Source organism: Nannospalax galili, unplaced genomic scaffold, assembly GCF_000622305.1.
Source record: "Nannospalax galili isolate Female #2095 unplaced genomic scaffold, S.galili_v1.0 scaffold1813, whole genome shotgun sequence".
Classification (NCBI taxonomy): Eukaryota; Metazoa; Chordata; class Mammalia; order Rodentia; family Spalacidae; genus Nannospalax; species Nannospalax galili.
Window position 1 is genome coordinate 54,241 of NW_008333061.1, and position 11,933 is coordinate 66,173.

At 41.1% G+C, this 11,933-nt stretch overlaps 1 protein-coding gene across 1 annotated transcript in view; it reads left to right on the plus strand.

The window, feature by feature from the left end:
• LOC115069412 (hepatitis A virus cellular receptor 1 homolog) overlaps positions 1-11,933 on the plus strand; it is a gene marked incomplete at its 5' end in the record, with an annotated part of 41,847 nt that overhangs the window by 27,602 nt on the left and 2,312 nt on the right. Inside the window, one exon of the mRNA XM_029560989.1 lies at positions 10,408-10,746. Coding sequence (XP_029416849.1) covers positions 10,408-10,746 — 339 coding nt within the window. The remainder of the gene's footprint in view (positions 1-10,407; positions 10,747-11,933) is intronic.

The following is an 11,933-nucleotide window of genomic DNA, read 5'->3' on the forward strand; positions in this document are numbered from 1 at the left end:
CACACACACACACACACACACACACCAACACACACGTAATTTGTATTTTTCAGTAGGCTTTTGAATTAATATTTTTGCCTCTAGTTTTTTACACCAACCAAACTGTTATTTATATCTTCTCTCTCTCCCCCTGTCCCATTTCCCACTTGATAATACCTGTCTCCTACTATCTCCCTTTCTTGGGCTCTTTCTTCTGGTTTACCCCAGGCTTCCTTTCCCTTTCCCTGGCTCTGTAGTTGCGTCAGGATATGTACTCACATCTAAGGATTTGGAGCTAAGAGCCACAAATGAGAGAGAACTTACACCACTTGTTTTTCTGGGTCCCTGTTGTCTAGCACAGAAGCGGGAAATGGGTAAAAAGCCCCAATCTTGGCTGAGGAATTATTGGCAACCAGTGATGACTACGGGGAGAGGGAGAGTTGGTTTTCTTTAAGGGAACAATGCTCCAGTGGATGGACTCACACCTAGTAACATTTGGGGACACAAACTTGGCACAATAGACCTTAATATATATGACACAATGCATGAAATCTGATGGGGTGCTATGTAGGGTGTAGATAAAGGAGGGAGTTCTAAACATGATTAAGGTGTATTGTATAAAATTTGCAGAGATTCAATTAATAAGGTTTTGGGGGGGAGAATAAAATAAGAATGTAGCCAGGCGTGGTGGCTCACACCTTTAATCCCAGCACTAGGGAGGCAGAGGCAGGCAGATCTCTGTGAGTTCAAGGCCAGCCTGGTCTACATAGTGAGTTCCAAGACAACTGGGGCTCCAGGGAGACCCTGTCTCAAAAAGACCAAAAAAAAAAAAAAAGAATGTAGATCATTTAGGAGAACAAAAGTCACAGGAGCCTCCATGGGAAGCCTTTGTTCTCAGGCACTAAGCAGGAACCCTGGGGAGGTCATTTCCTCCTTTCAGTCTCAGTCACTTTACCTGTCCAAGGCGCTGACAGTCCCAACTTTTCAGGGCAGTTGTTTGGCTTTATTTTATTTATTTATCTTTTTAATTTAACTTGCTATTTTTATTGGTGTGTATTCATTGCACATAGCAATGGTTTCATAAAGATATTTTCGTTAAAATACATGGTGTACTCTGATATTCATCCCTCACCCCCTCCCTTCTCTCTACTTCTGCTGGGCCCCTTCTGTCCTGAGATGATCTTGCTTTATAGGACCCTGAGACCCTCTTCATTCACCAGCTACCCCCCAATCCCTTCAGACCCCCACTAATTGCTCTTTTAGCTTCTGTAAAATGCTTGGCTGCTGCTTTAGACATGCCTAGACATGCCCTGGCATGCCCTGACCCCCGCCTACTATCCCCGGCCCCCCTTCCAGGAAACTATAGATTAAGCAAGCCCGGGCATGAAAACTGCAGGTAAAAATGGAGACTCCTGGCCCCACAGATAACAGTCAGCACATTCCACAGCCCTGAGAATAGCACCTACCAATAAGAAACTTCCAGGGCTGCATCTTATACATCCAATCAGTTTAAAATTATGTTGGCGTGCGCAGGCTCCTTGAACCAACCAAAATGTATCTTCAGTATCCCCCTCCTCTCTTTGTCTAAAACCTATGAAAGGCTCCACTCTCCCTTACTCTGGGCTCTCAGCACGGATCTGTTGAGTTGGTGAGGTCTGAGAGTCCGAGCTTAAGCCCGAATAAACCATAAACCTTTGCTTTTGCATTTCGGTGTGTTGGGTCCTCGGTGGTCTTTTTGGGGTCCAGTGGATGAGGTACAACAGCTTCCGCTTTCATTTTGTACATATAAATAATTTTACGTTTCTATGTAAAATCTAAGATCCATAATGAGGGAAAGCATGTTATTAGTTTTTCTGAATCTGGGGTATATTTTACTTAATACGATGATCTCTGATTTCATTCCTTTTCCTGCAGAGATCACAATTTCATTCTTATTTATGACTGAATAAAACTCTGTGTGTGTGTGTGTGTGTGTGTGTGTGTGTGTGTGTGTGTTTTTCGTCATTCATCATTGATGGACACCTAGGCTGATTCTATAACTTGCCTATTGATTAATGCAACAATAAACATGGATGTGCAAATATCTTTGTGATAATGTTGGTTCGGAGTCCTTTGGGTAAATCCCAGGAGTTGTATGGTTGGGTCATATAGTAATTCTGTTTTTAGTTTCTATGAAGAACCTCTATACTGATTTCCGTGGAGGGTGAAGTAATGTACATTCTCTCCAGCAGTGTAAAGGATTCTCTTTGCTCTTTATTCTTATAAATATTGGATTTTATTTATTTTCTTAATGATAGTTACACTGACTGGAGTTAGACAGGGGAATTTCAATGTAGGTCTGCAGAGATGGCTGATAGGGTGAAGGCACTTGCCACCAAGCCTGATGACCTGAATTTAATCCCCAAGAACCACAAGGTAAAGGAGAGAAAGAACACACCCAAAAGTTGAGTTCTGATCTCTACATGTGCCATGGCACAAACTCATAGACACAGGCAAGCACACACATACACATGGTAAACAAATACATAAGTAAACACAATAAGCAAGCAAACAATATATTTAAAATAATTTCCATGTAATTTTAATGTGCATTTCTATAGTTATAAGGATATTGAACTTTTTATGCATGTTTATCAGCCATTTTACTTCGTGATTTGAGAATTGCCTCTTCTTTAGTCCGTACTAATTGGGTTCGTTTTTCTTTACATATTTAGTTTTGTGATGTTTTTGAGCTAGAAAAGATTTTCTCTGATTCTGTGGGATTTCTCATCATTACTTTCCTTTGCTAGGTAGAAGCTTTTTAATTTCATGCAATATTATTCATCAATTCATGGTTTTATTCCCTGAGTGAGTGCAGACTTTTTGTTTGTGTGTTTATTTTATTTTGTGTGTATGATTGTAAGTGCACACATGTCATGCAATGCCTGTGGAGGCCAACAGAGGGCATGGGATCCCCTGAAACTGGATGGTGGTTAGCCACCATGTGGGTGCTGGGATCCCAATTGGGGTCCTCTGGAAGAGGAGCCAGTGCTCTTAACCACCGAGTCTACTCTGCAGCCCTCTCACTTTTTTTTTTTTTTTTTTTGAGACAAGGTCTCACTGTGTAGCCCTGATCGGCCTAGAACTCCCCTATGTAGACTAGACTGGCCTTGAACTTAAAATTATCCACCTGCCTCTGGTTCTACTGTGCTGGGATTAAAGGCATGTGCCACAAAGCCTAGCTTGGGTAGAATCATTTTGAGAAAGTTTTGTCAATGACTGTATCTGAAGTTGTTTTCCCTTAATTGCTTCAGAAGTTCAGGTCTTGCATTATATTCTTTGACCCATTTTGAATCAATTTTTGTATAGGGAAAGAAATAAGGGTCTCATTTCGTTCTTCTGCATATGGAAATCCATTTTTTTTTCCAGCACCATTTGTTGAAGACGCTATCTTTTTTTCAGTGTATATTTTAAGGATGTTTATGAAAGAAATGTTGGTTGAATTTAGCTCTGTGGATTGTTGCTAGGTCCTCCGTTGTCTTCTCTCAGTCTGTCTGCTTTTGTGGTAGTCCTGTGCTGCTTGTCACTATGGCTCTGTAGTATGACTTGAGATCAGAAATAGTGATGCTTCCAGCTTGTTCCTTGTACTCAGGGTTGCTTTGGAGATTGGGGATCTTTCTGCTTCCATATGAACTTTAGAATTACTGTTTTATTTCTTTTTTAAAAAATTTATTTATTATTTATTATTAATTAATTAATTTATTTATTTATTTGTCTTTTTTGAGATAGGGTCTCCCTGTAGCCCCAGCTGACATGGAACTCACTATGTAGACCAGGCTGGCCTTGAACTCACAGAGATCCACCTGCCTCTGCCTCCCAAGTGCTGGGACTAAAGGTGTGTGCCACCAAGCCCAGCTTTATTATTTTTATTTTATGTGGATGAGTGTTTTGCCTGCATGTGGGTAATTGCACCTGTGTGTGCAAAATCCATAGAAGTCAGAAGAAGGAGTCAGATCCCCTGGAATCTTAAGTATGGTTGTTAGCCACCATGTGGGTGCTAGAAATCGAACTTGGATCTTTTGTAAGAACAACCAGTGCTTTTAACTGCTGAGTTGTCTCTCCAGCCCATCCATTTATTTATTTATTTATTTATTATTTATTTATTTATTTATTTGTGAAGACTGTCATTAGAATTTTGATATGCATGGAATCTGTACTGCTTTTGGTAATATATCCATTTTCATAACATTAATTCTATTGATTCTTGAGCATGGGAGGACTTTTTATCTCTAATGTTTCCCTCAGTTTCTCCAGTGTTTAACATTTTGATTATAGAGTTCTTACTTCCTTGGGTTGGTTTATTCCTAGGTGTTTTATTTTAGTTTTTGAGGACTATCGTGAATGGATTCTTTTCTGATTTCTTACATAGTGCTTTATTGGTGTACAGGAAAACTATGAGTTTTGTATGTTGATTCTGTATCCTGGTACTTGCTGAGTACTTGTCAGTTCTAAGAGTTTTCTGGTAGGCTTTAGGGCTTATTTCATACAAAGTTATGTCACCTGCAAATGGGCATACTGTGATTTCTTCCTTTCTACTAGGATCCCTCTTATTTCCTTCTCATTTCTTATTGATCTAGCCAAGGCTTCAAGAATTATATTAAGAATAGAGAAAGTTGGTGGCTGGAGAGATGGCTCAGTGGTTAAGAGTACTGGCTGCTCTCAAACAGGACCTAGCTTCGAATCCCAGCACCCACTTGACAGCTAACAGCCATAGTAACTCCAGTTTCCAGGGGATCCTATACCCTCTTCTGACCTCCACAGGCATTGCACAACATGGGTGCATTTACATACATGCAGGTAATAAAAGAAAAATAATAAATCAAATATTCAAAAAAGAATAGAGGAAGTGGACACCCTTTTGTTAGTTCTGATTTTAGTGAAATGTTTTGCATTTTTCCCATTTATCTAATGTTGGCTGTAGGTACATTGTGTCTAGACTTTATATTGAGGTGTGTTGCCTCTTAAAAAAATTTTTTTAACAGGCTCATGTAGCCCAGGATGGCCTCATATTTTTTTAGTCAGTGATTATCTTGAGCTCCCGATCCTCCTGCTTCTATTGCCTGAATGCTGGCCCCGAACTCACAGAGATCCACCTGCCTCTCCCTCCTGAATGCTGGGATTAAAGGCATGGCATGTGTCACCATGCCTGGCATAACAACAGTATATTTAAAAATAATATCAAGTGTGATGATAAGCATATTTTTTCTTTTACAAGGCGATCAGTTTAGAAATCCCCCCAAAAGTTTGTTTTGAGACAGGTTTCGTGTTGCTCAGGCCGGCCTTGACTTCCCGATATAGCCAATATGACCCTGAACTTCTAACCCTCCTACCTCCTCCACCCAAGTGCAGGGCTTACAGGTGTGCACCACCATATCTGGTTTCAAACCCAGGACTTGGTGCATTCAAGACAAGCACTCTACTATCAGAACTACATCACCACCCCTTAGTAAATTGTATTTTTATTCTGGCATGATTCCTTCAGTTTGGGGATTTCCTCTTCAAATTGGCTTAAAAATCAAATTGAGGGGCTGGAGAGATGACTCAGCAGTTAAGAACACTGACTACTCTTGCAGAGGACCTGGGTTCAAACCCCAGAACCCATTTGGTGGCTAACATCCATCTGTAACTCCAGTTCCAAGGGATCTGACGCCCTCTTCTGTCTTCCTCGGGCATTGCATGACATGGATGCATTTACACACTAGCAGGTGTACACTCATACACATAAAATAATAAATAAATAAACTTCGTGTTAGGGTGCACACCTGCATCAAACACCCAGGAGGCTGGCACTCAAGGAGCGGCGTTGGAGACCAAACAAAACCAGATTAGGCTAGAACATCTAGACCAAGTGATTGTCATCAGACTCTTCTGTTAGAATCCCAGTGATTTTTATCCTCATTCACCTCTTCCCTTTCCTGATTTTCCCTCCAGGAATTAGTGCTCTACCTGGGGGCCTCTGCCCCTGCTCTCACGTCACAGCCTGTGTATCCAGTGTTCTCTTTAAAATCATCAGTGAGGTTCACCTGCTCTGTTATGAAGACCTTCCAGCCATCTGCCACAGGGACTGACTTTCTGCTGCTTTGCCAGGCTTCCCTTGCTCTCTGTTTCAGTCACCCTGGCTTCCTTTTGCTTCTAGAATAGTCTGAGTTCTCCTGGTTCCTGCACCTGCTCCTGGCTGTTCCCTCTCTTTAGGACAGTTCTCTCCAATGCTTTGCAGAGCTACATTTGTCTTTTTTCTTTCTTTCTTTTTATTTATTTATTTATTTTTTGGTTCTTTTTTTTTGTCTCCCTGTAGCCCCAGCTGTCCTGGAACTCACTATGTAGACCAGGCTGGCCTCAAACTCACAGAGATCTTCCTCCCTCTGCCTCCCTGGTGCTGGGATTAAAGGCGTGCGCCACCATGCCCGGCTTCCTTTGTCTTTTTGTTTCCAGCTTAAATTTGTTGTCCAGAAGAACAACTTTCTTGTCCACAGTTCAGTTTATTTCTTGGGTAGTTTATTCCAATCTAACCCTTACCTAGGCAGTAAAGTCTGTAACACGACATAGCCCAGGAGCCTAGATGATGTTTGACTTCTATAGTCAGTACAAAATCAGTGTCTGTACTGGGATTGGAAGGATGAGCCCACACCTGCTGTGTTGTAAACTCCAGCCATGCACCCTACCTGGGAAAGTTCATGAGTTTTTCCTACAAGAATTTCAGAATGCGGCAGACCAGCATTATACCAAAGCAAACAGTTATGGTGAAAGAGAGCGAGCCTGGGGCAGACCTGCTGTCGCTAGATTCTAATGATGAGGGATTTTTGAACGTTATCTTTTGTTTGTTCTTTTATCCAGAAATATAAACCCTTAGCCTTACCGTTTCCTTAACTTAGCTCTATGAACTTAAAGCGATTCCCCTGTAATAAGGATCACCTGACATGGCAGGTGTTCATTTCATGAAGGGATACATGTGACAGTTTTTTTTTGTTTTTTTGTTTTTTTTTTAAAGAAAAACATGGGTCTCTTTTTTTGGCCTTTGGTACAGAGCATGTTGCTAAAGAGGCCCAAGGACATTTTGACCTTTAGCCAAGAAACTGGCTACTTTTCTTTGGGGTCTTTTTTACCCTAACTGCCTAGCCAACTCTTATCTCCTATTCTTAACACGCCATCCTCCGAAGAGGTTACCCAAATTGCGAATAGGGAATCGGGACACAGACAGCTCTGGCTTCTTCCATGCTGAACAGGGACGCAGGGTGAGGCAATTGGACATTTCTGCAAAGAAACATATGCATGCAAATATGTTGCCATTTCTGTGATGTTTTTTAAAAAATAATTTCCTATGAAATAAGTTATGTGCTCTTTCATTTATATTTCTTGAAAATATTTTCAAGTGACAGTTTTCCAATAAAATGTGGACATTCTTTAAAAAATATATATTATTAGTAAACAGAATCAACATTGTTTAAAGCTATAACCATTGAGCACAGTTTTGTGAGCGCTCAGTGTCATGTATGTTTGCTCCTGGCATGATCAGTTCAGCTTGGTACCCATGAGCTGTGGAGGCTCTTGATTTTGTACTGTAGACAGTTCTATAAAAAATGATGATGTCAGGCATTCTGTACCTCTAATCGCACCACTCAGGAGTCTGAGCAGGAAGCTATCTGTGTTTGAGGCCAGCCTTGTCTACATAGTGAGCTTTGTCTAGTTAAAGTGGCATAGTCAGACCTTGTCAGAAAAAAAAAAAAAAAAAAAAAAGATTATCCAGGCTGGAGACGTAGCTCAGCTGGTAGAGTGCTTGCCTAGCATGTATGAAGCCCAGCACCACGTAAGCGGAGGTCCTGGCATCTGTGATACCATCAAAAGTGGACTAGTGAGGATCAGAAGTTCAAGCTCATCCTTGGCTATATATGAGTTCCAGGCCAGCTTGTGCTATGTAGTGAAACCTGTCTCAAAATAAACAAATACCACCACTGACAACAAAGACCCAACAAAAGACATGATCAAAAACTCCTCTTGTCATTCATATCTATTGGCAGCAGGTCCACTCTAGGCTTGCTGTCTTTCACTGTAAAAAGAAAAATTCAATGTTCACCTTAATCCCAGTAGGTGAAGCCTGATGCTATTAAATCTCTTTGACTACTTATCTTCCTGAAATGGGTGTAGAGGAAGTGTCTTATACTCACTCACATGATAAGCTAGTAGAAGTATATAATTTTTAAAGTTTGTTTATTTTTTTGGTCTTTTTGAGACAGGGTCTCCCTGTAGCCCCAGCTGTCCTGGAACTCACTATGTAGACCAGGCTGTCCTCGAACTCACAGAGATCCCCCTGCCTCTGCCTCCCGAGTTCTGGGACTAAAGGCGTTTGCCACTCCTGGCCGATCCAGTAGAAGTTTTAACCCCAAAGAAATCTGTCACATTATGCTCAATGTCTTTAAGAAGGCTATGCTTGGTTTATTTAATTATTTATTTGGTTTCACAATTATTTATTGGTTTCACAATAACTGCTAGAAACATTATTCTTTGAACAGTGCAGCACCCTCTAGTTGCCAGAACAGGAAGCAGTTATACCAGTTTTGAGTCTTACACATGCTCCAAACTCTGTAAGTTTCCATGGGCTGTTAGTAACACCTGGAAGGGCATGGAGCACAGCAAGGCTCTACTTCGCCTTGCGGAGATGGCTGTTTCTTATCCTAAACTTCTGTTAGCACAGACTGTAGGCTAGTTTTGTTTGCTCAGACTGCTCCCCTTTTAGCATGGGCTACTAGTAAACATTTATTAGGGTGATGTTCGTTGAGTGACAGAACAGTGGTATAATAATTAGTTAGAGTCAGAACATTGGGACAAGTAGAATCCGTTTTCACTTCTGCCCCTACCTCAGCCACAGTGCTGGGTTCTGCACTCTATTCCTGTTTTGGATTTATTTATCTGCGAGGTCAGAAGGTTGCCCCATGTAATTCAAAGACCATTTATCCAGAAAACATCTTAAAGTGGACCTGATCTCCAGGCCTGGAGTCTGACCTAAAATGAAGATCTTTGCTGCAGCTTTGGAAATAAGGAAATTTATAATGTTCCCAGTTGCTAATATTTCCCTGTAATTGGCTTAAAGGAGCAGGAGTAGATACCATCTAGCAAATAATCCAGGAATTGGAGAAACTCAGTTTTCACACAAAGCACGTGATGGTGTGGCTGGGAGATAAGGGTGGAATTCCTGGAGAGCTGTCTTTATTCATAAGGAACTCCTGAAGAGGCAGTCACCTTAGGAAAGACTGTGAACAGGCAGCTGCAGCTCTTGCTGAATTGGTGGTAAGTACAGTCTCCTTCAGACTTACACTGAAAAAACTCCTTGGAGTTTCTGTATTCTATGGAATTATATATGGCATTATGTGGGATTTTATATGGGACATTATGATAATGATGATTGGGTCTGGAAATTAGGGCAAGTCAACATCAAGAAGAGTGCTTCGGATTTTTTTGACAGGTAGATGCTCATTTAAATGAAACAATAGACTTATATCTTCCTAAAACAAGGGACTCTAGATAGGCTGACTAGACTCAGCAGGTGGACTTGCACTGGGGAACTGACAACAAAGTGGACAGTAGCAGGGATGACAGAGTATATGGGCTCCAGTGGGGTGGGAGGAGCTATGGGAGGATGCCAGTGGGGATGAGGGTATAAAGATGATTGTTTGAGATGTTCTGTATGAAATATGCACAAAAATATCAATAAAAATTATACACATTCAGAGATCCGTCTGCCCCTGCCTCCCAAATGCTGAGATTAAGGGCGTGCACCACCACACCTGACAATTTTTTTTTTAATTGAGATGGTCTCAGTGACAGGTGCTTGTCATCCTAGCACTCAAGAATCAGAGGCAGCTAGGGAATGAGTTGAGGCCAACCCAGACTCCTGAGCTTGGGCTACTCTCTAAAAATATACCAGTGGGCAAAGCATACCTCTAGAGGCATAGGCTGGCATAAGTTTGAGGTTAACATGGCCTATAGAGCAAGTTCAATGGCAGCAAGGGCTGCATGGTGAGACCCCCAGCTCTTCAAAACAAAACAAAACGAAAAAAAAGAAAATAGGAAACAGCTTAAAAGTAGCAAGTATATCCATTAAATAATTCTTCTAAGGAAGAATATGCTAACAAGAATGTATATAGTATTAAAATTTAAGTCACACGTTCTATTAGAAGAAAAAATGCCAAGAAGAGCAGGGGCTGTAGCTCAGTGTAGAACGTTTACTTCACATGGGGCTGTAGCTCAGTGTAGAATGCTTACCTTGCATTCTGAATGCCCCATGTTCAAATCCCAGTACAGCCAAAAAAGAAAAGTTGAAAAGAAATTAATAAGTAAAAGCAAAATCTTAGAAATATTCGGTGCTTATTCTCCATTTCTTCCTGTTCATCACAGGTGCTGTGGACTGCTTGAAACAAGTGACTGGAAGAATGGGTCACCCTGTCACACTGCCATGTACTTACAGAGTGTCTGGGAGAGTCACCACTATGTGTTGGGGCCGACAGTTCTGTCCTCTTTCTAAATGCTCAAAACCAATTGTTTTTACTGATGGACATCAAATTTCCTATAGGAAGAGTGTCCATTACAGGCTAAAGGGGGGATGTTCAAAAGGAAATGTATCTTTGACCATTGAGCATGCTCATGAGAGAGACAGTGGTGAGTACTGTTGTCAAGTGGAGATCCCAGGATGGTTCAACGATCAGAAGCTCAATTTCTTTTTGGATGTTATACCAGGTAAGCTTGCCTCGTTTCCTTTCATTATTTCTTCCAAGTAAATAGTACTATCTCTGCTATTAATGTGTTCTCTTCCTGGAACAGGGAAACACAAGGTTTGCTATTAACAGTTGCTTTTGATTTATTATTATTTTTTTGAGACATAGTCTCATGGCTGGCTTCCAATGGCCTTGAATCCTGGGTCCTCCAGCCTTATTATCTCCAGTGCTGAGAGTCCACCTTTGAGCCTCCACTCCCAGCCTCAAATCTTTGCTTTTGAGGAACAGAATAACATTTATTTGCTTGGATGAAGTCCTAAGACCAACCTTATTGTGTGTGTGTGTGTGTGTGTGTGTGTGTGTGTGTGTGTGTATGAGTAAGTGTATGCGTGGTTATATGCACCATAGGTTACAAGACAACCTATGGAGCTGGCTCTCTCCTTCTGCCTGTATATGAGTTCCAGGTATCTAATTCAGGTCAGTGGCCTTGTAGAGTAAATGCCTTTACCACTGAACCATCTTTCTGATTTATTGATTCGTGAATGGATGGATTGCAACACAAGGTCTTGATGTGTAAATCAGGTTGACCTAGAACTCTTTCCCCCTGCCTCAGCCTCCTGAGTGCTGGGATTACAGGAATATGCTGTGTGTGGAAGGTAATTTAATGAAGTCAAAGGAAACTGGGATACACTGTGTAAAGATGGAGAAAAGCAGCTTTGTGGGAAGAAATAATAAGGTTCTAATTATGTTTTTGCAGTTTTGAAATTATAATATTGACATGGCTGTAGTGCAGCCCCTCTGTCCTCCTCTGGAATCCACACATACACACACAACCTCCCCAACACATAAACATAACTTAAAATAATAAAAACAAGTCTTTTTTAAAAATGCCACAGGCACTCTGTAGAGCATTTTCGTAGCATGCCTACAGCCCTAGATTCAATCTCCAGGACTGCAAATACAAACAAACAAACAAAACCAACAAATCAATTAAAACGAAATAAGGCCTAGGATATGGCTTGGCGGTACAGCTCTTGCTTAGCATGCATCCGTAACACCTCGTGTTTACATTCTCAGCACTGGAAAAAAGCAAAGCAAAAAAAGGCATTGGGTCATAAAATGAAATTAATTTAAGCTAATTAAGCTTTTATGAAACTTAGAAATTCTTTGACAACAAAATCACAGCTCTACCACGCAGCAAGTCCGTAA